Source organism: Phyllostomus hastatus, unplaced genomic scaffold (genome assembly GCF_019186645.2).
Source record: "Phyllostomus hastatus isolate PE091 unplaced genomic scaffold, TTU_PhHast_1.1 phas_contig_40, whole genome shotgun sequence".
Taxonomy (NCBI): Eukaryota; Metazoa; Chordata; class Mammalia; order Chiroptera; family Phyllostomidae; genus Phyllostomus; species Phyllostomus hastatus.
Window position 1 is genome coordinate 41,688,491 of NW_025333872.1, and position 27,921 is coordinate 41,716,411.

A 27,921-nucleotide genomic window follows, 5' to 3' on the forward strand; every position below is an offset into this window, starting at 1 on the left:
TTTCTAGTGGATTGAGCGCAGGCTGTGAACCAAAGTGTCACAGGTTCGATTCCCAGTCAGGGCACATGCCTGGGTTGCAAGCCACAGCCCCCAGCAACTGCACATTGATGTTTCTCTCTTTCTCCCTCCCTTCCCTCTCTAAAAATAAATAAACAAAATCTTTAAAAAAAAGTATAAAAAGTATTAAAAAATCCTTTAAAAGATTTTATTTCTTTTTAGAGAGGGGGGTGGGAGGGAGAAAGGCAGAGATACATTGACAAGTGAGCAAAACATCCATCGTTTGCCTCTCATACGGCAAGCGCCTGGACCAGGGACCGAAACTGCAGCCCAGGCATGTATATGCTCTCACAGGGAATCCGACCAGCAGTCTTTCCCTTTGCAGGATGACCCCCAGACAACTTAGTCACACCACTCAGGGCAAAAACTCTCTTATTTTCAGTAATTCAACTATATGATTGCAGTAGGAAGAAAACCACAGTTGGAGATGGAATAACTTTTTTTAATAACAGCTTTATTCAAATACCATTTACATACCATGAATTCACCCCTTTAAAGTGTGGGTTTTTAGTATATTCTATTGTTGTGCAACTATCGTCACTAATTGTAGAACATTTTCATCTCCCCAAAAGAAATCTTATGCCCTCTAGAATTCACTGCCCATTCCCCGTAGCTCCAGCCCTGGCAATCACCAACTCGCTTTGTCTCTGCGGATTTGCCTATTCCGGACAAGTCACATAAATGGGATCAACCGTATGCACCCTTTTGTGGCTGGCTTCGCTCACCTTGCATAACGTTTTCAAGATTTATCCATGTTATATATTGTAACTTCATTTTTATTACCAAATAATATGCCATTGCACAGATAAAACACATTGTTTATCCATTCATCAGTTGATGGGCATTTGCATTTCCAGTTTTGGGCTATTAACAATGCAATTATGAATCTTAACGTACAAGAGTGTGAGTACAAATGTGTGAGTTTTCATTTCTCCTGTATACTACCTGGGAGTAGAACTGCTGTGTCACGTGGTAACTCTATGTTTCACTTTGTGAGGAATTACCAAACAGCTTTTAAAGTGGCTGCCCCATTCTACTTTCCTGCCAACAGTGTGTGGGCTCCAAATTCTCTACAGCTTCACTTTTTTTCATTTTGGCCATCATAGTGAGAATAAAGTGGTCTCTCACTGTGGTTTCGATGTGCAAGTCCCTAAAGACTGAAAAGCAACTCTTTGTGTGGTTTTGGCCTCTTGGGTATCTCTGTTTAAGTGTCCATTCAAGCCTATCACAGTGTTCAAATCAGACTGAGCTATGAGTTCTGTAGATGACCTGGACAGAAGTCCCTGACCAGACATGTTATCTGCAATATCGTCTCCCACTCTGTATGGTCTTCTCACTTCCTAAGTAATGATTTTTAAAACAGAAAGTTTGATTTTATCTCTTTTCCTTGGTTTGTGCATTTTTTTTTTCAGCTCATATCTAAGAAATCACTGCCTAACCCATGGTCACAAAGATACACTGTTTTCTTCTAAGAATTTTCTAGTTTTTGCTCTTAAATGAAGGTCTTAGACCCATTTCGAGTTAATTTTGTATGTGGTGCAAGGCAGTGGATGTAGAGCTTTAACATCTGTTCATTTTTCTCAGGATAGAGGACTGGCCCCCGTGGGCCAGGCTCAGAGCTGTGGGGAGGCAGAGTGGTGTTCGCTGAAGTCAGATAGGCCGGAGAGCCAGGAGGAGCTCGGGTCACACGCAGCCTTCTGAGCCCATAACAGCAGTGGAGAGACGGGGTCAGAGCTGTGCGCTCACGACTCTGGCTGCAGTGTCGGGAATGGGGCAGGACTGGGGACCTGTTGGAAGTTGCTGCACTACTCAGAGATGACGTCTACCTAGGGGAGTGGCGGCAAGCATGGAGAGAAGGGAAAAGATGCGAGAGAATATTCAAGGATGTAGAACGAACAGAAGGTCAGATGACATAGAGAATACCACCTTTGGTCAAAACAAGGTATGAATAAAGTTACTGGTTTTATTCGCAGCTCAAACTAGTTGTGAAAGCAGCTGTTAGAGGCATTCCAAACAGTGTTTGAGCCATGTGCAGCCTCCCACAGGGTTTTCCCAGTACACATTAATGCACACGTTATTCTCTAAAGCCAGGTTCACCAAATATGTTCACCTTCCATATACTTACTTGCATGTAGCTTTTCAGTTCTTCAGCCTAGGGTTCTGCTCAAGTAAGTTCAAATGTGTGAGGTTTACTTGTTTATTGACTCTGGTCTATAAAAATGGGAGGTTTCAAAACACCAGAAAGTTTATTCATAGCTAAAAATAACAAAAAAGATTTCTTATTCTCCTGAAATGGAAATTTTATATTTCTATAGTCAAAATAAGAAACAATTTTTTTAAGTTTTAAAAAAAATTAGTTGAGAATTTTGATGAAATTCATTTATTTCAGTAGAATAAAAACAATAAGCAGCATGAAAATGTAAAGTGCTACATAAAAGCCCCACAACACACAAAATTGGGAAATTGGGAAGATTTCATTTGCTTGAACACTTAACAGGTGAAAGAGACATTACACATCTTTTCAAGCATGCTATTGTGACTACCTTGGTAGGCAGGCAGGTACTATGCTGGCCAAAGAAAAAGTCACTGAGCTACCTTAATCTGAGGACTGGGGAAAGGATGAGTCCTAAGTCTTTACCTGCAAAATCATACCTCCGGTTTTGACCATATGCTGTAAATAATGGGGTAAAAGGGGGCTTTAAAAAATAATAGTTTTATGAAGAGGCCCATCAGGTGGGGTTTCAGTAGGAATGGCCCCGAAGATCGATTTTGCTCAAGAACTCCATAATGGGGGGCAGACAGACGACTTAAGGATTTTTAAGTAACATGTTAGCGCTGAAAGGGAAGGAGTATTAAAGACGCCACTTTCAGATATGTGTATCAGGTGTGCGCAAATAAACCCCAGCACAAACAAGGAAGTGGCCTGTCAGCTGACAAGTGAGGGAAGAGAGGCTAATCAGATGGAAGAGGACCGGCACAATGCGACACCTTCTTGGCTTAGTCAATTTGAAGTAAAAGTACATCCCATGGAAACATGCAACAAGATCACAGAGACCCAAAGGCTGGCTCGGGTGTGACTGAGAGGAAGTGGAGGGGGGCTATTCCTAGCACAAGATCCATCTCCACGTGTGCTGAGAACATGGTGATTTCCTTCTCCACGATAATATTACCTGGCCTTCCAGGGTCAGTGGCCTCTGGTTAGCAGACCAGTGATGACTGAACCAATATTTGTAGTATCTTGTGTTGTAAACCAAGACTTCAGAATGCAATTCCTCATGGCAATAAAGTTATAAAATGGTAGCCTATCATTTTCCTGACATATGAGGTCTTCATAAAGTCCTTGGGCTTTTTTAGACTTTACCAACTACAGCTGTAGATATAACAGAAACAATCTGCAAACACTTTTAAAATGTTCAGTTATTACAGTTCAAGACAATGACGTATTGTATCGTAGCACACAGTAGGCTCTTCCTTTAGATGCAGAGGAAAGTGGCTCTGGGAAGGGTTCGGGAACAGCGTCTGGCAGCCACCAGCACCCACATGCCCTGTAGGAGTGCACACTGTGTGCACCTTTAAATCACTTTACGTCTATCTTGTCCATAATTTCAGTTAGTTAAAACCACATCAGGACTTTATGGACACCATCCCCCAAATTATTCAAGATACATTATAGACGAACTTTCGTGGACTGGTCTAGAGCCTAAACACCATTTACAATGATGTGTAAAAAAATTAACTTACAAATGTACTTTGAGAGTATAACCTACCTGGAAGCTGTGGATTGCCTGTATTTATATAAAAATTAAATCTGCACTAGCAATACTCTCAAAGAGTGCCTCCCATATTGCCACTGAACATGCTGAAGGCAATGTTCTTCTGTGATTATATGTTCTTGCTCAGCATTATGGTGGTAAAATCATCTACCAGAGGATGTGGGACTGACTAGCTTGCACTATGTTATATACTGATTTTGCACTGAAAATTATTTCTTGGGCTTTGATTAGGTGGAAAATTCCAAGTAAAGTTTTTTCTAGTTTCTATCATTGTTGCTTGGGCCCTGAGCTCTTCTATTAATATGGTTCATGAAATAGTTCAACATGATGCATATTTCAGAATAATTAAATTTATAGTGATTACAAAGGTAGGCATATAAACATCTCAAAAGATATACAATTCAAAGCAGACCACTCAAATCTTAAGATACTCCCATTTAACTTCCGGGATAAAATTAAGTGATTTCTGGCTTGGACCCTTCCTTCCTTAAAACACAGATCTATGGAGGATTGCGTTCTTTTTAAATCTTATGTGCTCACTGGAGAGAATGGGATAAAGTACATCAAAGTGGTTACAAAGCATTATTCCCTCTTCAAGTAATATCCGATAAACAAAGACGTAATTGCATTTCCTCATAAACGTTTGACTGACATAGTAACTTTCACTGAAGAATGTTCAGGACATAAAGTTTGTCACAGAATGGGTGATCCCAATATGAATGACCTTGTAAGGAAGCTACTGGAGGGGTTTTTGCCCTTTCAACGCTCATCCCTCAATCATTCCACGTAAGTAGAAACAGAGTACTCAATAAATGCTATTGAGTAACTACTAATACTCAATGGAACTTAAAACACTATCTTTTATCCAAAAATTTAAAAGGGCTATACAGAAAACTATCACAAATTTACATAAAGAAGCTGAGATAAGAGAAATAACAAATTATTTCCCTGTAAAGCAGGTCATATAGTGAGACGAAGGACTTGACTTCCAGTCCCTTAAACTGAGCAGGACACAGTCTGAATGTCTAGCTACATTTATATTGAATTTATAAGGATCAAAAAAGGAATGGAGAGTAATACAAAATAATTTTTTGTAAACAATTCTTAGATTATACCCAATGCAGAATGTTTAATGAAGCAGTTGAGTCACAGCTCTTAAGACATAAACCAGTATTATAACTCAAAGTCAAACACGTACTCATTGGCCAGATATATTCGTCGGAATATAAGAGCTGCCAATGCCAAGGTCAAGATGACGATCAACACAGCAGATCCGCCATGATCAGTGTGGTTGTCTCTAGGCTGCTGGCCCTGGATTACGTCTGGTGAAGCAGACGGCCTTCTCTGACTCTGCTGTTGGGCCCTGCGCTGTCGAGGACTCATGGAGGTATTCTTAGCTACAGGTTGGACAGGTTGTTGAAGAGATGCTCCCGAGGGGTTCTGGACTTCATACTAGGAAATTTTCAGAAATTTTGTTTGAAACTGGCAAAGAAAACTTAGACATATACCTATCATCTATTCAAAAGTACAAAGAATCTCAGAGCACTATACACAACCGAGGACAAAACTACCTCGGATTACCTCACTGTTCAGGCTAATAACTCACCCTTCTGAGTAAGACAGCAACACAACTTACTCTGAGTACTCACCAGACGGAGGAGGAGTTTACCAGAAATAAGGAAGACAAGGACTTACTCTGTTTTGCCCATATTCTCCATACAGGGCTTTCTACACTCCCTCAGCTGCAACTCCAACAAAATCTGCTAGGCCGCTGGGCACCTCCCTTCTTCAGGAGAGTCCAGGAGAAGCATTTGATTTCTACTTTCTGCTTGAAAATTTGCCATCCTAAATGGCAAAAAAAGGCAACTCTCAACAGTGTGCTTCTCATGACACATGTCTCTTTCAATATTTTCTTACTATGTCAACATGCTTCCGCCAGCAATCAAAGAGCAGAAGAAATAATTTCAAACCATATGTTCTGCACAGCAATACTGCTGTAAAAATCCGATGATTAGATGTGGTTTTCAAACCAGGCTTATCCTTCCTCACAATTCTCATCAACTGAACTGAACAAAAGTCTAGAAGAACCCTTCAGTATATGTTTGAACTGTTACTTTATGTGATGTCAAGAGCTCCTTGGGTGTGTCCTGAGAAAAATGTGGAGGTGGCTGCACGACACCCGAGGCACCTCCACAAAGCACTGGATGTCAACTGCTTTCTGCCCTTCAAAGATGATCCTTCAAAGCGCAACCACAATGTGGTGCCAAGTGAGTCAGAATCTCAATTACAGTTTAGAGACAACAATGCTCTCTAATAAGAATTTCACCTTACTTATATAGATACCTTAACTCTACCTGTAATAACCCAATGGCCTCTAATTCTTTTATTGAAAATAAGTTTATACTGATTGTATTAATGCAATACACATTCTTCCAAATAAAAAAGAATGTACGTTTTATTCAGAATAACTTTACTGAGCAAATATAAAATATTTTAAATACATCCCATTAGAGAGAAAAATATAATATTTAGAAGAAAAAAGAATTCAATAATATAATTCAAATATTTTTTTAGAAAGGTAAGAGGATAGGCTTTGAGCTGTCAATAGCTATAACAATCAGGAAAAAACTGCTCATCTCATTTACCTAAAGAAATAACATTTCAAATATGACATTCATCCCAGCATTACAAAGCTTAAATAATCTGTACTTCTTAAAACTATCCTTTGGGAGCACTCAACTGTAGTGACCAATAACACAGCAGAAGAAATGAACTGCTGACTTCGAGTTAAAAATATGTTAGTGCTGGTACTGAATTAGAGTTGCATGAACTTGGACTTCCATACTCCAGGACTCCTAGGCGCAATCTGCTTGCCGAAGAGAGCAGATGCACAAAGCTGCAGCATTTTAGGAAGTCTCACACTGACACAGGTGTCATATAGTGACTTAATAAATACTCATTGAGTTGAACTGAGTTACAGCAGCCAATAAAACATTCACTTTGAAATATCCCATTCTTTCAATTGCTCAGCCAAGCTAACACTATCTGAAAGAGCAAAAGTACTGAAGGCTGATAAAGGGAGATGGGTTCTTAAGGAAAATTTAAAAAAATACAAGGTCCTATCAACCCAGAAATCAGCACAAGAGACGCACTCAGCGTAAAGCTTTTGTTTTACATATGCTATTTTTCCCATTAGTTTGAGGGGAGAACATTACCCTGCCTGCACACCTGACTGAAACAGGAAGTCTTATCATTACTAGGCTGCCTTAGCCTCTTCATACACATGACCCTAAAAACTCATTCAACCTCAGACTCAGCTTCCACATTTGTACAATGAGGCTAATATCTAATTCAGTATTGTGAGATTAAACAGGATAATGATATAAAGTACTTAAGATACACAATTGCTTATTAAATGCCAATTATTATTCATATTATTACTATTAACCAGATCTAGGTTACAAAAAAAAGTTGTGAGTTTACTAAGACAGCTTTTTGGACCTTTATTAGTGTGATTAATTGTAGTCAGAACAACAATCCATTAAAACATAGGAATTAAAACAATCCCTAAAAATCAGGTAGATGATATTTTAGTACAATACATGTACTTAATAGAAATATTTATACAGATATATTGCTTTAATTAGTTTCCATATTTCTGGTGCCTTTTGAATAATATATTACTGACTAAAACCTAGTGCTGCAGTATCATAAAATTCTAAAATTTCTCCTATTTAAAACAATCACATCAAGGGAAAACTCTAACAACCCAAGTTTATGCAATAGATCCTGAGAAACTTAGTTTATTTGGAGTCAAAGGACTAATTGGACTACATTTTTATAGTTCATCTTGAACTGCCAAATGGAGAATCAAGTTGGCTTTAGTATTTTCAAAGTGCTTTAAGCTTGGTGGTAGGCCCTGACTGGTGTAATTCAGTGCATTGGGCATCGTTATGCAAACCAAAATGTCACCAGTTTGACTCCCAGTCAGGGCACATGCCAGGTTTGTGGGCCAGGTCCCCAGTAGGGGGCACACAAGAGGCAACCATACCCTGATGTTTCTCTCTTTCTCCCTCCCTTCATCTCTCTCTAAAAATAAATAAATAAAATCTTTTTTTAAAAAAGATTGGTGGTAGAACTTCTAAATCTTTGTTGTTTGCCTACACTTGTCCAAAGGCATATCACAGAGTAAAGACTTAAGTCATAATAGTTTCCATTTCCTTAACTACGGTGAAGCAACCATTTCCTGGAAGGTGGACAAATGTGATGTCTTATTTAATTAAATTTAAATATTTTTAAAAATCATAGTTACAGATAAATTACATATAAATTTTTCTATAATAACCTGGAATAATCATCATCTGTGAGGGAGTTTTGTGTTTACTTTTTAATACAAAATGGAATGGCTTATGCAGAACCTCCCTGGGAAAAGGGAAAAAAATCTGACAGGCCGGAAGAACATAAAACCAAATTGGTATTTTTCTCATTTCTACATAGATTAAAAATCTGCATCAACAAGCAACAGATGGCCTAATGTTGTTATCTGCTGTATTTAGACTTCTGGCAATCTCTCACCCCCTCAGTGCTAAAACAGCAGCTTATCTGGGACTCGATGCAGGACACCTCAGTGAACTTATATTGCACTGGCATGCAAAGCAGCCACCTTAGCCAAAACCAGGTCTCAGTGACCTCCACGATGATCAGATTACAGACTTACACTGAGATTGTATGTAAATGTAATTAAAAGCTTAACTCACAATTGTAGACAACTTATTGTTTGTCAGTGTTTTAACCAGAATTCGTACAATATCTATGAAATAAGTTTAGGTTTTATGTACTTTAAAAATCAAAATGAAAAATACTACTATAGTAATAACACTGTTGCTTATGCTATCTAATTTACTTAAAATGTCTTGATTTCTTTACCTGTACTACTTTTTTTTAAAAAAGTGCTAATCCTAAAATTCATTCATTCAATTAACAAATATATATTGACCACCTACTATATACAAAACACTATACCAAGCATTGGGGACACAACCCTGATCCTAAAGGAACTTACATTCTGGAAAGTGAGACAGACAATAATTAATTATAAAATAAACGGCATTTGGAGTAAGTATAACCGGAATATGCAACAGCGAAATTTGACACAGATGGAAAGTAAACTAAAGACAGATCCAAACGCATCACAAATATTAGGAGATTGTCCTTACAGGAGAAAAAGAGATTACCACTTCCCTCTGTAATAGGATGTTTTTATTTCTAAAAAACTATTTATAAAATAAAAAGCAATTTGAATTTTAAAGGTGAAAACTTAAAACATACCCTGACTAAAATGAATTTATTATGTTCCTCTACAATGCATAAATTTACATGTAGATCATGTAAAAACAATTTAACGCTCAACATACACTCTTTTCTTGTACCTCCACCTGCAGTCCTCCAATAACTTCCTTCACACCACCCCCTCCCCTGCCCTCTCCAATCCACTTCTCGGCCATCCTCGTTCTCTGGATAGCAGAGAGCCACTCAACCCCACTTAGCCCCATTTTACAGTAAGTTATTCCTGAGTAAAGGGCAAACCTGCATTTGCCCAGCTTCTGTTCCGATTTTCCTGACCCTTTAAAACTTCTATAAACTGGGGTGAGGGGGAGAATTTGGTTACTCTGCCAAACAACCTGTCACCAAAAAGACGCCAGAAGACAGTTCATCTCTTATATAAAGTCAATGTTTTTCCCCATAATCTTAATTATTTAGCAATAATTCAGTCACATTTCCTCATCAGTCTCTCTCAGGGCCTAATCGCCTCCCCCTAGTAATTAAACAATAGATCGATCAGGGCACAGTGGACAGCAGCCACAGCATTCATTCAACCTTTCATTAGGTAACTACTTATCGGGCACTTAACCTTGCACAAGGCAGCAGTGTCCCGTAGAACTCTGTGCGATGATGGTAACGATCGATATCTGTGCTGTTCAATACGGAAGCCATTAGCCACACATGGCGATGAATTACGTGAAATGTGGCCCGTGTGACTGAGAAACTGAATTTTTAATTGAATTCAGAATAATTTAAATATAAATTTAGATAGCCACATTGGCTAGTAGCTACTATACTGGACAGAGCAGGTCTAAGGCAGATCTCTTTCTCCAGTCCTCTATTAAGTCACTGCCTTCATACAGCTTCACAGACCTGCCAGAGACAAGCTGTCTTTTTAGGAAGTGGTTAATATACATATATTTTGTTTTATCTAATTGTAGCACTATAATGAAGCTAACTTTTCTGAGAAATACACAGAGAATTCCAGAGGAACAATAGGAGCTAAAAATTATTTAGTCTAGCCCCATTTAACAATAAAAAAAAAAAACAGAAGGTGTGAATAACTTTCTCAAGAAAATATAGTAATTCATGAGAGGGAGAGCTGGGCCAGAATCCAACTGTTAGGAAAACCAGGTATTTCCTCTAGGGACCTCCTACTACTGCAAATAATGATAATGACATAGATACACATCCAGGTAAAAGACAAGAACCATACCGATGTACTGGCTGCAGCACCCTGGAATGTTGTAGGTACACTGTCTTGTAAATCATTTAGTGAAAAAGGGTGGTTTAAGTCTGACTCAGCAATAGTCTTTCCAGATGAATTGACTTCTGCCTATAAAAAAGATAATACCCAAGAGCAGTGTCACAAAAAGAAACATACAGAACAACCCCAAACCTACTACATTCCCTTTCTTAGATTTACTGTAATTGCTGCTTTAGCATGAACATCAATCAGTTCAATGTTGGGCACTCCTGCGTCCAACACTATGTGAGGTATTACAGAAAGGCACACAGACAGCCCCTGTTCTTGAGGAGACGTTACTTGGCGAGGGACAAAACGAACACCTATGGCTCACAATATACAATTCCAAAAATCTCTAAAACCTAAAGTTTGTGTAATTTTCAGGCAAATCCTGACATGTAGGGCTATTAACAGTCTTTATTCTACATTAGTGCAGATATCCCCAGGTTTGCTGATGAAATATTAGTGAATGTGATTCTGGGGAACTGCCCCAGATCCCGCGGTGAGTATTAATGTGCGGTGTGCATTTGATATTTTCTAAAATCTGAAATTCTGAGTACAAAACATATCAAGCCTTAACATTTTTAGAAAGCAATTTTACATACAACAGGAATCTTCAGAAGGAAGAAAATAACCAACATTTACTAAGCATCTCCTCTTTCAAGTACAATAAAATAGAAGGAAAAATTTCTCCCAAGAACTGGACCTTGGAAGGACAGACAGGATACAGAGAGGTAGAGAAGCGGGAGGAGATATGTTGCTTAATGCAGGCTGAGATTGTTTTATGAAACTAATTAAATTATAGAAGTATTTATATGTTTGGGTAAAATATATGTAGGGAAAAAAGGACATAAGGGAGATACACCAAAATAATAACAGTAGTTATTTCTTGACATTAGGATTATATGATTATTTTCTTATTGCTTATCTATATTTTCTATAATAATAGCTAAAACTTATTAAGCACCAGGGACAGTTCTAAATATATGTATTAACTCTCTTAATCCTCATAAGAATCCCATAAGATAAGTAATGTTATTATTTACAGGTGAGAAAAAGGGACAGATGGTTAAGTAGTATGTCTGATGTCCTACTTCTAATAAACAGCAAAGCTGGGATTTGAACCCTGGCATTGTATACCAGAGTTCAAGCTTTAAACAACTATGCTGTATAATGCCTCTGTGAATGTATATTATTAGCTTTGTAATTAGAAAACTATTTGTAAAAACCTTATTGCAATAGGACAATATTATTTTATTTTTGAAAGTAAATAAAAGGGCTTCAGCCCTAGCTGGTGTGGCTGAGTGGATTAAGTCCTGGCCTTCGAACCAAACAGTCATAGACTCGATTCCCAGTCAGGGAACATGCCTGGATTGCAGGCCAGGTCTCCCATAGGGGGCATGTGAGAGGCAACCACACACCAATGTTTCTCTCCCTCTCTTTCTCCCTCCTTTCTCCCCTCTAAAAATAAATTTTAAAAAATAAAATCTTAAAAATTAATTAATTAATTAATTAAAAAGGGTTTCACAATTTGATTCTATTTACCAATTTAGAGTACCTTAAAGCTGATTTGTCTAGCCAATTCCTTGGCTTCTTGGTCAGCCTTGCTGGAATCGCTTCCCGACTTTAAAGGCAACAGGACATCCTTCATGGTGCAGCCACATCCCTCACAACAGAAATCTTGTGATCTGGTAGGAAATAATTTTTTTGATGAGAACAAATCAAATGAGTGAATATTAATGCAAGACACTCAAATAACGTTTTAAATTTTTATAAAAAGAACACTGGATAAGTCTGTATCACATTTACCTACATGTGAATTAGGGAATTATGGCAATTATAGTTCTTAGACACATACACAAGTTATGTTGGTATTAAAAAAATTATGTCAGTTATATCTCAATATTTTTAAAAATTGAGATGCTCAGTTGGCTGGGCATCTTCCCACAGAGCAAAAGGTCACTTGCCTGGGTGGCAGGCCCAGTCTCCAGTTGGGAACTTGTTTCTCTTTCACACCACTCTTTCTCTCCCTTTCTTTCTCCCTCCCTCCCCGTCTCTCTAAAAATAAATAATTAAAATCTTTTTAAAAAACCTAACACTAAAATGTGATAAATCCTAAAAAAAACACAACAACAACAACAACAAAAAAAACCTGGCTGGTGTGGATCAGTGGACTGAGTGCCAGCCTGCTGTCAGGGCACATGCGTGGGCTGGGTCCCCCGCTGGGGGCCTGCGAGAGCCGACCATTAGATCTCTCTCTCGCGCATTGATGTCTGTCCCTTTCTCCCTCCCTTCCACTCTCTCCAAAAATAAATAAATAAAATCTTTAAATTAAAAACAAAGCACAGGAGACATTATTAAAAAAAATTGGTCTAAGATTTCATTATTTTCCCAATATACCTTCTAAAGAAAAATCAGCTTTAGATTTATATGACAAAAGATAAACCATACTTTGCTGTGTATAATGTGCTCCCATGTATAATACACACCCATGTTTATAGTCCAAACTTTCAGGAAAAAAATCTTTCATTTTAATTTTTTAATTCAAAATTTTATTTATATTTAGAAATAAAACCAATTATCATATTCTAGGGTATTACTTTGCATAGAGATATCATTATTGCTTTCTAGAGTTATACTTTTAATGCATAGGCATAAATAAAAGAATTAAAAGCATTTATATAATGCTCATCCTTACCTTAACCTCAAAAATTTGGGCAAAAAGGTATGTACCATACATGGCAAAATACAGTAAACTGTCTAATTACACTGTCCTCAAGAGCACACATAACAAGCCTGTGAAAAGTCCATTAGAAAACTCAAACTTTTTTTTAACAGAAACATATTTAAACAGTAAAGAAGTCAACTAAAAACAGAATTTACAGATATTTCCAGGGTGGGAAAAACTCACAAATCCCAATAGCAGTACAAATCTAAATAGTAGTACAACTTGAAATACAAAAAAACTCATGGAAAAATCCTGATTCTGAAATTTATCACTGATTATATTAAGGAGACACTCAAGGTATTTACTTGATAGAACGGGTTCTAATGCAAACTAGAATATACACATTGGCAAGTGTAGAATAAAAAAACAATTTTTTTCTTTTTACCTTGTACACAAAATGAACTGGATAAAAATACCAAAACAGAAAGCCAACAGAGAAAATCAAGTAAAACAAATGTCATATACTCAAAGTACATATTATAATTTGTGAACAGTAGTTGTAAGTTAAGGTATACCCCAGAACTTGGGAATAGGTTTAAAAAGAAAAGTGATTGATGAAACTAGAGAGTCTACCAAATACTCTAGACACTAAAATCTCCTTGATTTAACAAACACCTGTGAAAAGCCTAATCGGGGCTGTGCCAGGGTAAAAGAAGCTACAGGGGTGGGCAAAAGTAGGCTTAGTTGTTCATATGGAAAATAATAATACAAGAATAAACTGTTTCTCGTACTCACAACTGAGAACCTACTTTTGTCCACCTCTGTATAATTTAATTCATGGGATATGTTTGAAGAGTGGTAGGCAACAGAATCCAGAACAGGAAAATGATCAAAATAGAGAATTACTCTCAGCACTACTCCAAGGAGAGAACACTCTAAATCTAATGACTAATCTGGGTTACAAGGACAGAATGCACCTGAAAGAAACTGAGAAGGCAACACCACTAGGAAACCACAACTCAATAAAATCTCCTTTTCTTTAGTCCAGATCATTCACTGAGCACTTGCTGTGAGCCAGATACAAAGGTAGATAAGTGGATTCCCTCCCTGCCCTCAAGAAGTTTTCAATCTTGTGGAAAGCTACATTAATAATGGCTCTAGTTCTTTTCCATCTGTTATACTGTCCAGGTGGAAACAAGTGACCTGTACTATTTTCTAAAAGATACCTCCCACTGTAGTTTTGTTTTTAATTGATTTTAGAGAGGGAGGGGAGGCAGAGAGAGAGAGAGGGAAACAAACATCAATTTGTTATTCCACTTTATGCATTCATTGGTTGATTCTCGTATGTACCCTCACCAGGGATCGAACCTGCAACGTTGGCCTATCAGGATGACACTCTAACCAACTGAGCTACCTGGCCAGGGTCCCATTGTAGAGTGATATTATCAATTACTTTCTAAAACCAGATAGCATGAAATAAATTCTTTAGACTCTGCTCAACCCTGAGTAAACTGGTACAACTGAATTTCTAAAATAGCAAAACTAAGCAGCCATTTTCCAGAATAATATTCAGTTCTTAAATGAAAAAAAATGCAAAACTTACTTTTTGGCAAGTGCTCTTCTTTCCTCAGGTGTGTAATCTAGAGAACCTATGGCTCCCTCTCCTTTTGTTGGCATAAACCCAATGATGGCTAATAATGCTGTTCTTACTGAAATAAAAAGTAAACATCAATCTAAATTGCTTTGTAAAAGGAACTGGGTTTACTCTGAGAAGAGAACAAAAGACTCAGGCTTTCACTAAAGAGGTACGGGTAGGATGGCTGTAGTAAAATGGTGGCCAAAATCCAGACAAGGAAAAACATTTTTATTATTCATTCAATACTATCAAGTTATTTATCAAAAAGTTTCAATCTCAAGAAGGTATTATGCTTTATCATTATGAATTGACTAAAGTTATGCAAGATATATCCACTTTAAATTAGTACTCACTACTCCATGAAGGCTGCCAAGTTTCAGGATGATGTCCTGAGATGCTCAAACAGATTTTCTTGCCTACTTCAAATCGTCCATTAGCCTTAGGAATAAATAAGGCATTTAAAAATTATAGATGTGTTTCATGTCTTACATTTTATTAGTATAAATATATTTTACATATAAATAATGTTTAAGATAATTTTGAAAGAATGTAATCTTTAAGGGGATACAGATTTTTGTCCTCTTAACAGCACTGCACAAATATTTGTTGGATTCTGAATGAATAATACAAGTTGTTTTTACAAGTTGAAGCACCTTTTTGAAACTGGATTATATAGTTGAAATCTAAACAATTGGTATATAGAGATGTTCTGATGTCCTCCTCTGTGCCTAGTATGGTGCAAGGCTCTGTAAAGAGTCTAAAAAAAGATTAGGGTAAAACCTAAGGACACAGTACCACCTAACTAGATAATGGTGAGGAAGGCTCTGAGGGCAGGAGTGATTTTCAGAAGGATGGTATACTTTTATAAGAAAGGTACTCAATGGAGGAAGATCAGAGATAATGATTTCAGTTTTGGACATGAATTTATTTTCATGGTAGAAGAGCTATTGATGATGTCCAGCCATAGGAGAAACACAAACATGGTGATATCAGAAGGAGATATACATATTTTGCACCTGACTTCACAGAGGTAACCACTGAAGCCATTTTACAGAAATAAGAAATAACATCTGAAGTCCAAACTTGTAGAATACCCACATTTAGGGGAAAAAGAAGCAAAGAGGCATGAAATCAGAATATGTACTCCACATGCACAGAGAATTTGACTTATTTTCTGCTGCACCTATAGGGTGAATGATGCGTATTTGATAAATATTTGTTGAATAAAGGTTGGAAAAAAGAGGAAAGTTTCAAAAGCGAGAAAGTGAGCCAGAAAGAACAAATACTGGAAACCAGGGGGAAAGGCTGATTCTCAGCCACTGTGCAAAGTATGACCATACCATTGGTTAACTCTTGAAATATTTCTGTGCTTGTTGGTGAACAGCTGCTGCTCCAACCCCCCCCCCCCCCCGTCTCCCCATGCGTCAGCCCCTCTCCCTCGACCACTCAGCTCCCCCCACAACCTAGCACAGCAAAGTGACTCCTGCCACAGCAGGGCTTCTCCAGGACCCTGCTCCAGCCCTCACTACTGCCCACACTAACGATTCTAAATGTCAATTCAGATTTGTTAGGCAGCTTCTGTATGATAGGAACTTTATAAAGTGTGATTACATTTACCATACACAACCTTTTGACAGAAGGAAAAAAACAAATTTCAAAGAGATTATGTAACCTGCCTGTGGTGTAACAGAAATAGCACTGGTCAGAAGCCAGGTCTACTGGCTCCAAAACTAATGCTTTTCCCATTACACCAAACACAGGTAAAAAGCAGCATTAATTTGGTAGTTATTAATGAGCACCTTCTGTCTCACTATTTGCTACTCCATGAAGTGTCAGATGTTTAATTTAGATGGAACAGGATAAAGCCTGAAAAAGGCAGTGGATTTTTCAAACTAATCTTTGAGATTAGTGCAGTGAGTACGTGTGGAAACCAGACCACAGCAGTCTACACTAGAGTAAATGTGCCTTGAAGCTTTCAAAGATAAAAATGAGACAACAACATCAAGTGGTAAGCAGAGATAAAGAAAGGTTTTCATGTTTGTTTTTGCTTTATTCAAGATTGGGGAGACTTGTAAATAAAAGGAAATGAGGGAAGGAAAGCCTAACAATTAAGAGAGGAATTTATTGCCCTGGCTGGTGTGGCTCAGGGGATTAAGCGCTGGCCTGTAAACCAAAGGGTTGCCAGTTCGATTTCCAGTCAAGGCACTTGCCTGGGTTGTGGGCCAGGTCCCCAGTTGGGGATGTACTGGAAGCAACCACACAGTGATGTTTCTCTCCTTCTCTTTCTCCCTCCCTTCCCCTCTCTCTAAAAATAAAGAAAAAAAATCTTTAAAATAAAAAAAGAGAGGAATTTACTGCTAGAACACATCCCAGGAAAGAGAAGAGAAAACTGGATCAATATTTTTCCTTCACATGGAGATAAAATATGTGAACGCATATAGAAATCCTAAGGTACAAATAGTAATAACATAGCAAACATTTATTGAGGACTCTGCGTCACTTCTTCTAAGAGCTACACATAAAAATGAGGAAACTGAGGAGCAGACGTAAGAACACTGAGAGGTTGGAGGAGACGACAGACTAATAGGCACAGTATCTTTACCTACCCTTTACTGAGCTCTTCCCATGCCCCAGACACTGCCTAGCCCTCTGCATATGCTGGTTCACTGAATTCTAATAACCATGCTATGCTAATTATACATTAATTAGCATCAATAATTCCTATAAATTATTTTTTGGGAAAAAAATTATAGTACCAAGGCCTGACTCCCAAAAGCAAAATAATAATAATGTTCCACTTTATTTCTTATGTAAGTGAGTATGTTGACCATGTTTTGAAGCCACCATGAAGACTTCAACAACAGGCATCCCAAAAAGCCAAGAACCCTTACCGTCAGAAGAATAATGCTGGGTGGTTTCATGGGGTACTCTGGTGGGAGTACTATTCGTCCATGATAAACTCCTCCATCAAAATCAGAATCTGGCGGCCCTCTAACTGTGAAGTGCCATTCAAATAGGTTATCCTGAACAAAACCAATAACCGACAAGGAAGCAGTAACATTAAAAGTTGGATCGTTTTTATTAATGACTATTAGAAACATAACTGGGTGAGAAAAAGTGTTTTATATTATTGTTAGAACAGTAACAATAATAATTTGTTTCTAATGCACAAAATGTCTCAAGTATAAAAATTATAAATAAAAGCTATTTAATCTAGCTTTCATGTCCAAATAAGTGCTAGATCTCTTCTAAACAAATGCACTTAAAAATGTCTGACCCTTGTTATATATTCATAAATAAGATTATAAATTTAATTAAGCAAAATATTACTCCTTCAATTCTAATTAGTGGTAATTATTATACAGTTAATCCTTGAATAATATGGATTTGAATTGCACGGGTCCACTTATATTTGAATATTTTCCAATAAATACATACATTACCATAAATGTATTTTCCTTATGATTTCCCTCATAACATTTTCTTTTATCTAGCTTATTTTATTGTAAGAATATAGTGCCTAATACATAGAACATGAAAAATATGTGTTAATTGACTGTCTATACTAGTAGTAAGGCTTCCCAGTCAACAGTAAGCTACATTAGTAGTTAAGTTTTTAGGGAGCCAAGTTATACATGGATTTTCAACTGTGTAGGATTTCGGGACCCAACCCCTGTATTGTTCAAGGGCCAACTGTATAATCAAATAAGTAATTAAAATGTGGATTATTTTAACAGTCTTTAAAAATTCTCCCTCACAGACACCTAAGCGCTTATTTGGGAGGGGTCAGGGATATTAACACATATGCTATCAACATCGTCTGCAGTTACCAAGTACTCCACAGTTTGCGAAATCCTTGTGTATACATTATTACATTTTGTTCGTAAACCAGACTGAGCATCTTTAAATACCCTCCTTTTACAGATGAGAAGACTGAAGAGAGAAAAAGCCCAGGCCAGCTGCAGAGATTCTCTCAAGGAGCTAGGTCGTCCAGACAGTAAAAAAGTATTGGGTTCTTTCCACTTCCCCTCTCTCATTTTCAAGACCTAAAACCAATTTAGCCTCTGAGACCCATTTTATAGAGACCAGAAATCAGCTTCTTCTAAAATGTCTGATTCCAACTGGGTAATGAAATACTCAGGAAATACTGGGAGTAAAATATATTAATAAACCACATCAAACACATCTGCAATGACTCAAAGCAATGGAAAAACAATTTTAAGGGATTTGTATAAAACATTAAAATCCATATGTAGAAAATGGACACACAAACTAACCTCCAAAGGCTGCGCATGGTAATGATCTGTGGGATCTTTCAGTTCTGCTGCTTCTTTCATTAAACGTTTAACAGCTAAAATAAAATTCATAAGATAGAGACATTTAAAATATACGTTACCAAGTGATTTGCACAGATTTACACATGTAACGAAAAAGTTTCTACTTTACAAAACATATATAGAGTACTGGTTCAACTGAGTGAAGATTTAATTATGGGATAATAGTAATTGGAGGGGGAGAGGAAATAGTAGCTAGAAATAAGAAGAGATACATTCAATTAAACATATAGGTAAGTCTTATAAAGACACTATTTTTAAAAAAGATTTATTTATTCATTTATTTTTAGAGAAAGGGAAAGGGAGGGAGAAAGAGAGGAAGAGAAACATTGATGTTCGAGAGACACATGATTGGTCCCCTCTCGTGCAACACCCCCCCGCCCCCCCCCACCGGCTGGGGACCTGCCTGGCAACCCAGGCCTGGGAATCCAACCCACGACCTTTCTGTTCGACCTTTCTGTTTGGGCCCTCAATCCACTGAGCCACACCAGCCAGGGCTAACTTCCTTTTTGAAATGATTCTTCAGCTTAATTAAAACCTCTGATCCACTGACCCCACAACTTCCTTTACCCTACCTACCCGTATATTCACTTCCCTCTTTATCTACACTCTTGATCTTAGGGTCTCCTCTTCCATCCTCCCCTAATAAAATTCAATTCCAGCTGACCCAACCCAACCATCTTTTTACATGGTGTCTATACGCAAAGAGCTGAGCATTACTGAAGGGGGTAAGAGTCACAGACGCAGGCACATTGATGCCATTACAGAGTTATTAGCAACATCCTCCGTTGCCACCCTAAGTTCCTCTATTTCCCTAGTAAACCCACTGGCCCACTCTTGCCAACTAGCACCCTAAGGCTGTTTTACACCTATTTACTTACTTATCTCTCTTCTCTTCTACCTCTTTCAGTTAATGGCACAACCTTTTACTTCCATGATAAATCACCCTACCTGCGCCCTCTTTTCATCCCTACTGGCTCTCAAATGCCAATCCTTTGATTGCAGCCCCTCCCACCTCAAGCTTCAGGTGCTAAAAAATGTCAAGATACTGGTGTAGGATAGCAAAGCCATAAAAAAAGACAGGCACCCAAGGCTCCAGGAGACTCTGCTTGAAAACCAACTGATGTTGGTCTATAAGAGAGGCAAGCACCAGGTGGGCACCTAAGTTCACAACAGACATTAGAGAAAAGAGGTCAGGTACTGACATCTGAAAGACAACAGGAATTAAGCAGGTGGGTATGAATAGGTAGAGGAAACAAGAAAAGTAAAATGTGTGGAAGCATAAGGCAGAAAGTTATCAGGAGAAGTTAACTAAGAAGCAATTCCCACACAACACCACAACTCAGGATGTATCAGGACTTTTGCATAAAATTTCATTTTAATCAAGGGTTCATAAGGTAAAAAAAGAAGTTCTTAAGTCATTATCTCATTTCATAATAATTAATATTCTTTTCCATCTCCTGCTCTAAACTAGGCCCCTGTAGGCAGAGACTTTGTTCTGCCTATTTATTTATTACTGAGCTGATACTAGATCCTATATCTATAACCAAGATAAAATAGTTTATCAAGGAGCTTATAAACTTGAGGAGGAGGAGGGAGTAAACACAAAAGAGCATGTAAATACTATATTAGAAACATGTGTTATACATACTATATATGTTCTATAGTATAGAACATTCTTCCAGCAAGTTCTAGACCCTCCACTTCTCTCTGCGCCAGAGCTTCACACGTACAGGTTCCTCAGCCTGCAGTGCTGTTCCCACCCCCGGCCCCACAAGAATCATCTAGACTGGCTCCCACCAAATCTTCAAGTAACTTCCTCAGGAAGATGTCCCCAGCACCTTTCCTTGTCCATCCTCCGAGGAGTGACTGGAGAGTCCCATCTGGACAGATACAAACTCTGAGGAGCTCTGGGAGGGGAGTGGAGACCAGGAACGCTCTCCCAGTTGCTCTAGTGCTCAGTCAGGTTTGGAAGCCACTGCCCTGGACACTAGGTTGAGTGTCCTTACTATAAGCCCCCATAACACTATGTCTCCCAGCTTTTATAAAGTTCATTCCACTTGTAATTACTTAACACCTGCTAAACAATCTACTTCACTGCAGACTCTTCAAGACTTAGCACACAGTCAGCACTCAAATATTAATTGAATTAACTTTTATTATCCCCCAACAAATCTCTTTCTAAGGATCTCATTAAAGGCAATGTTTTCCAAACTTATTTGACAGTAAGATAAAAGCCATGATTCAAAGAAAAGCTTAATGAGAACCTCAAGATGTAAAACAGGTAACAGCTGTTTTGGCTAAAGCCAGGACAAGGAAGGGCCTTCAAGCTATTTACCTTCCCTGTACCTGTTCTATCACAGGGGACCACAGAACAAAGACTGAAAACCCCTAGTTTGGAGCTCATAAAAACATTGTTCTTTTAAATTAATAATATTAGATATAGACATAACCCTGGCTGGTGTGACTCGGTGGATTGAGTGCCAGCCTGAGAACTGAAAGGTCATGGGTTCAATTCCAGGTCAGGGCACATGCCTGGGTTGTGGGCCAGGTGTCCAGTTGGGGGTGCGTGAGAGGCAACCAATTGGACATCAATGACCCTCTCCCTCTCTTTCTCCCTCCCTTGTCCTCCAAAAATAAATTTAAAAAATAAAATTATATATAAGTAAAATCATGGACACTATTATGAAGTTAATTTGTTTGGCTGCTGTCAGCAATCAAAGATGCCAAGGCAACTGTTTTTCCTTCATTTTTCATCAGCTAGCGGAATAATGATCAAGCTGAAGAGGTCGGTTTTTATGTCGCTCCATATTCTTATCACATTTTCTCTGCCTCCTCCTCGGCTCAGTTCAGTTGGAGAGAAGAAAATAAACACCCAATAGTACCTGAACATTACGAAAGATCTATGAAAGGGCAACAAATGCTACAAGAATGCATTTAAAGGAAGGATCCTTCACTTAAAAATTAAACATGTTGATTTTATTAGTTCATAGGCCACACAGGCATGTACCATGTGAGAGCTAAAGTCACATAGCCAAATAGAAGGTAAGACCAGTCTAGTGTTTGCATAATTTACTTTTTGTGAAATAACATAGTATGAATGCCTTAGTGAAAAAGAATGTATACTCTGGAATTAGAGCTGCATTAAAATACTGGCTCTGATTTCTTAGGCCTGAATCCTTGAACAAGACATTTAATCTTATTGTGCCTCAATGTTTACATCTGTCAAATGAGAGTTAGTAATTTTTTCACATAATTCTCCTTTCCTTTTCACCACTCCCTCTTCCCCAGATCACAAGTTATTCAGGTCAGAAATGAACTGGGAGGGATATAAGGCCTTCTCAATAATTCTGTTTCAAAATCAGGCCTTGGGCATATGTAGTTGGCCACATGGCATGGCCGCATGGCTACACAGCTCCCTGGCTCCCAAGGAGAAATATCACTGTTATGGAATAGACAAGATTCAAAGTACTCACTGGCAACTAGGGCTAATGCATAGTCTGCCACTCCTGATACTCCACCTCTTGTTACCGCATGACTAGAGAGAAAACTCCCCCCATCAGCTCCTCTCTTATCTCTTTGCAAGGTTATTCAATGGAATTCTCCGTCATGGTGAGATAAGATGTTCCAGGGCAGGGAAAATTGGTGGAGAGCACCTACGTGTCTTCTGGTTTTCGTTTTCATGGAGGACACATGATCATTCTAGATTCAAGCTCTAGGCTCCACCAGCCTAGGCACTAGCATTCTGCATATATCCAGGCTAGGTCACTGGGTTAACTTTCAGGTTTGGAGACAAAGCTACACCTGATGGGATCTTTTTTACTCATTTATCTTCTTTTATTAATTCTAGAAAGAGGGGAAGGAAGAGAGGGAGAGAATCATAGCTATGAGAGAGACAACATTGAGCAGTTGCCTCTTGCATGCTCCCAGCTGGGGACTCAACCCAGGCATGTGGCCTGATTAGGAATAGAACCAGTGACCTTTTGGTTTGTGAGACAATGCCTAACCAACTGAACCACACCAGCCAAGGTAAGGAGGATCTTTTGCAGGTCACTCTCATGCACCTATTTCTTTCAGAAAGCAACTATGTTGATATCATCAATCTCCAAAACACGGGTAAAATACCAAAGAGGCAGGTGTACTGAGGACGTGAACACAATGTCATGCTCCCCAACTGCCTCTTCCTGTTCCCACATGAAGGCAAATGCTTAAGGACTCATGTTTCTGCCCAGAAATACCTGCAAAGGTATCCATTCAATAAACACTTAAAGAATGAATGTCTGGCCCTGGCTGGTGTGGCTCAGTGGATTCAGCATCAGCCTATGAACCCAAAGGTCCCAGGTTTGATTCCCAGTCAGGGCATATGCCTGGGTTGTGGGCCAGGTCCCCAGCTAGGGGTGTGTGAGAGGCAACAGATCGATGTATCTGTCACACATTGATGTTTCTCTCCCTCTCCTTCCCTTTCCCCTCTCACTAAAAGTAAATAAATAAAAACCTTAAAAAAAAATGAATGAACGTCTGAGCAATGGAAATAGAATGACCAAGACCTGCTTCTTGACCTCTAAAAGCTCACAGCAAGACATGAAAACAATCACAACACAAACAATGACAAAGTATATATATAGAGACTACCTTAGGTCAAACTATAAAGTTCAGTGGACAACACTGAACCTCAAAGAAGCCTGAAGAATTAAGAGGAATTTCAAATGGATTAAAGGGAAGACATTCCAAGCAGAGGCTTCAACAGGGACAGAGGGTGAGAAGAGCTGTTCCAACTGGGGACACTCAGGCAAAATAGATAGATGGTAAAAACGCAACAAAGCATAGGAGTGCCAGGAGATAAGGCCGGTGAGAAAAGCAAAGATCAAATCATCAGCAGCCCTATAAGCCAAGCAAAACAATTTACTTTGAACTTTATCCACAGCTATCAGAAAGCTATTGAAAACGTCTCAATTTGAAAACTGATCTAATCAGGTTTTACAGTATTTTGCCATATATAACATGTACTCTTTTGCCCAAATTTTTGAGGGAAAATAAGGATGTGTATTATATGTGGGTAGTACTAATTCTGTATCTATATAAATGTTTTTAATTCTTTTTAAAATTTCTTGTACTTTGTATCTGATCTTGTGTTTTATAATTACTTGCTACATAAAATTCTTGTACAGGTCCTGGTTGGTGTAGCTCAGTGGATTGAGCTCAGGCCTGTGAACCAAAGGATCACAGTTCGATTCCCAGTCAGGGCACATGATTGGGTTGCAGGCCAGTTCCCAGCAGGCGATGCATGAGAGGCAACCATACAGTGATACTTTTCTCCCTCTCTCCTTCCCTTCCCCTCTAAAGATAAATAAATAAAATCTTTAAAAAAATTCTTCTACAATATATTCAAAAAGAAATGCTAAAATTCCTTTATAATACAAAAATCTAGTATCTAAATATGAATAAATAAATAATTGAATTTAAAAATTAAAATGAAAGTTTTTTTTCTGGAAGTTTGGGCCAAAAAATGTGGGTGTGCATTATACACAGGAATGCATTATACATGGTACAACATAGTATTTCGTTTTGTTTTAATTTATCTGGTAGCATGTGTGTCTGGTATATTGGCACCCATGCTCAAATGCCTGTGTGTGTGTGTGAGACAATTTCAGGGTAAAGGGTGGAGTAAAGGAGTAGACCAAGAGATCAAAGACGACTCCCATGGATGCCTGGGTGCTGTTAACCCCTAGCAAAAACTATTAAGGAGAGATGTAAGTTTCGGGGGGGAGAGGACACTGATAATTTTGGTATTTACACCTTGTGGATATTTTTCAGTCTATGGGAAATCTGAGTGAAGATATTAAATTACCATTAATTTCTGTGCATCTACAGCCTAGGAGAAAGATCTGCATTGTACATTAAAGCTTGAGAATGATTAGTATGAAGGTGCAGTTGACATCAAGGGCAAGTGGACAGGATAGATAACTCGGAGGTTTTGGATGGAGACGGTGGGTGCCTTTGTACCAGTCTCTGATACATATGCCAATCACCTGCAGAACATCAGCCCCTTCTCAGGAAAGCTGCCACAGTAGGTTCTTTATACATAGGTCCTTTCTTTGTACTGAGACCCTACTACCTTGGCCAGAGCAGACCCAAAAAAGAATCAGGGAACATGACCAAGAGGCAACCATTGATAGGCTAGTCAGCGGGCTTATAAGGTAGTCCCACACAGAGGTGTACCCACAACCACAAGTCCATTCCAGAAAATTCATAAAGAAATACATTCTCCCACCTATAAAATGAACTAACATACTATCCACATGCTAGCACACTGGCCGTTAACCAGCTACCTGTATTGTCTTAACTTAATTGTCCCATCCATACTTGTAAGACAAATGAGATAGAAAAAGGATTATATCCCTTACATCATGCAGTGTTTTTAACAACTTCCTCTCGTATACAGCACTCTAAAAATATCATAGGACTGAGAATAAAACAAAGGAAAGAAGTACTTTCACTACACCTCCTAGAAGTTTCAGCCAGTCCCATAACTTGTTTAATTCACCTTCTCCATGAACCCCAAAGAAGAAAAAAAAATGTTTTAATTTAGTTTAGGCCCTGGCTAGAATGGCTCAGTGGATTGAGCTCTGGGACTGCAAAACAAAGGGTCACAAGATTGATTCCCAGTCAGGGCACATGCCTAGGTTGCAGGCCAGGTCCCCAGTGGGGGCCAAGTGAGAGACAACCACACATTGATGTTTCTCTCCCTCTCTTCCCCTCTCTATAAAAATAAATAAATAAAATCCTTTAAAATAAAACATTTAGTTTAGAACAGTAACATCACAACTGAGGAAATACAACCAAAAACAGGAAGCAAATTATTACACAGCTAGAAGCATGTTGGCCAAAGCTCAGTGTGCTGGCAATAGGTCATACATGTTACTTCAAAAATATACAAATTTCTGGAGAATATTAAATGCTTATCATAATCTTAGGTATGATAATCTATAAAATTGAGCAATCTCTTCTGATAACAATCTCCATTCCAAATCATACTCATATTTTCATTATCTCTGGGCATTTCACTAAGTACTTCAGGTGTCCTCAAGAACTTGGTAACATGTGAACAAGGAGTCACCATACATTTTTACCCCAGTTCTACATAAATCTACCACAATCTGAATAATTTAAGCATGTAAACTTAAAATTAAGCTTTCTTTTCCCTCTTTCTCTTTGATCTTCCCCCCACCCCGCCCCGACATTCTTAAGAGATGGGTTGAAGGAGGGAAATCGTCACTGAAATTGAATTGTATAAATTATTTCTTGGAGCACTCACGGTCTTCACTAGACTTTTAAAGGAGTCTATGCCCCGCCCCCAAGTGGTATGACTCATTCTACATACTTGGTCACCTAAGAACATTTCTTAGCCTGACAAGACTGAAGTTAACAGAGCTCTGTTTAATCAATATCCTCGGGCTTTTCTGGAGTCTTTGCATATTCTTAAGTATTAAAAAAAAAGAATCAGCCCTGGTCAGTGTGGCTCAATTTGTTAGAGCATCCTCCCATAACTGAAGGGTTGCAGGTCGATCCCTGGCCTGGGCACATGCCTAAGCTGTGGGTTCAATCCTGGTGGGTAGAGGAGGCAAGGGATGAAATCAAAGATTCACAATGTCAACTGTTTCCATAAGAATGTTAACATTGCTGACTGCTACTGAAAAGCTGCTCTTTTGGAAGAAGAAATAAAATAAGAAGCAGTGTTGGTCAAACTATTATTATCTTAGGACTATCATTTAGAGCTGAACTGCGGAGGTTCTCCATCCTGACAAATTGATCACGGTACAGAGAGAATAAATACCATTTATAATGATTCAAGCTTGCCTTAATCTAAGAGAGCTGACTGCTTTTCTTACATCTTCATAATGTACTGGAGAAGAATTTGAGGCTGGTATTGTTTGGTCTACTTCTGTAAATTAAGTAGGGCCATTAAATACTGGAAAAGAAGTCTATGAATAGATACGAATCATGGTAGTATGACAAAAAGAAAAATCATGTTTAGCACTAAAGTACACGACTCAACTAGTTTTCTTAATTAGCTCTTTGACTAACCAGTTAAATACTAAACATTTCCTTTGTCTGTAATTCTATTCGCCCCATATGCTGCAAATAGGATACTTAAACTAAATCTCACACGCGAGTTGAGTCAAACAGTTAATAAAAGTCCGGCGGCAGCGATGGAGAAGAGGACTGTTCAGGAAACAGTCCAGCAAGGGGCTGTTACTGTTAGACACGGGCATCATCTTTACACCTGTTCTTAGGGATGAGTTCATAACCCAGCTCCTCGCGACGCAGAAGAGGGGAGGGCGAGTCCGGTGCCGCTGGGCGCTGGCAGTCCCCACGTCTGGCAGCCGGTGCGCACCCGGCGGTCCTGCCGCGCGGCCTGCACCATTCTGGCGGCCGGCGGTCTAGCGTACACCACGACACCCGGACCGGGGCCGCGAGTGGCGGCGGACGCGAGGGGACTGCAATGCCGGCCCGGGAGTCTTGGCTCACCCCGGTCCATCCTGCCAGCGCTGCCCACCACCCCCAGCCCTGCTCACCCGGACTCTTCAGGTTGTAGCGGGTCTCCATGGCTGGTCACTGGCCGGGCTCCGGCCTCCACTCCGCGCCGCGGGTGCCCGGGTCTCAGCGCGGCTCGGGCCGACTGGGCCCGGGGAGCTTCCGCAGACACCGCCCCGCCACGGGCTGGACTGCGGGCGGGGTGCTGAGAGCGCAGGCGAGGCGCCGGCTTCGCGATGGCACCGCCTTCTCCGCTGTCCCCGCCTCCCTGTGGGCCGGGCGGGCGCCGGCGCCGGCCCGGGCGTCGCTAAAGCAGGCGCCGGGGCTGGAGGTCGGCCTCCCCGATTGGC

At 39.2% G+C, this 27,921-nt stretch overlaps 1 protein-coding gene across 1 annotated transcript; it reads right to left on the minus strand.

Annotated features, from left to right (window-relative positions):
* Nucleotides 1-490: 490 nt before the first annotated feature.
* Nucleotides 491-27,793, minus strand: UBE2J1 (ubiquitin conjugating enzyme E2 J1). The gene is made up of 8 exons (XM_045842800.1): nucleotides 27,613-27,793; nucleotides 18,980-19,053; nucleotides 17,594-17,725; nucleotides 15,056-15,140; nucleotides 14,670-14,775; nucleotides 11,957-12,086; nucleotides 10,369-10,488; nucleotides 491-5,282 (listed from the first exon to the last, which is right to left on the minus strand). Exons 1-8 carry the CDS (start codon nucleotides 27,641-27,643, stop codon nucleotides 5,004-5,006), a joined length of 957 nt encoding a protein of 318 aa, XP_045698756.1. The 5' UTR covers nucleotides 27,644-27,793; the 3' UTR covers nucleotides 491-5,003.
* Nucleotides 27,794-27,921: the final 128 nt, after the last annotated feature.

Coding starts and splice junctions, on each gene's coding strand:
- UBE2J1 (XM_045842800.1), bottom strand. CDS start 27,643: ATGGAGACCCGCTACAACCTGAAGAGTCCGG. Junction 17,726..18,979: donor ACCATGCGCAGCCTTTGGAG/GTTAGTTTGTGT, acceptor GGTTTTGTTCAG/GATAACCTATTTGAATGGCA. Junction 10,489..11,956: donor CTAGACAAATCAGCTTTAAG/GTACTCTAAATT, acceptor TCTTTTTTATAG/GCAGAAGTCAATTCATCTGG.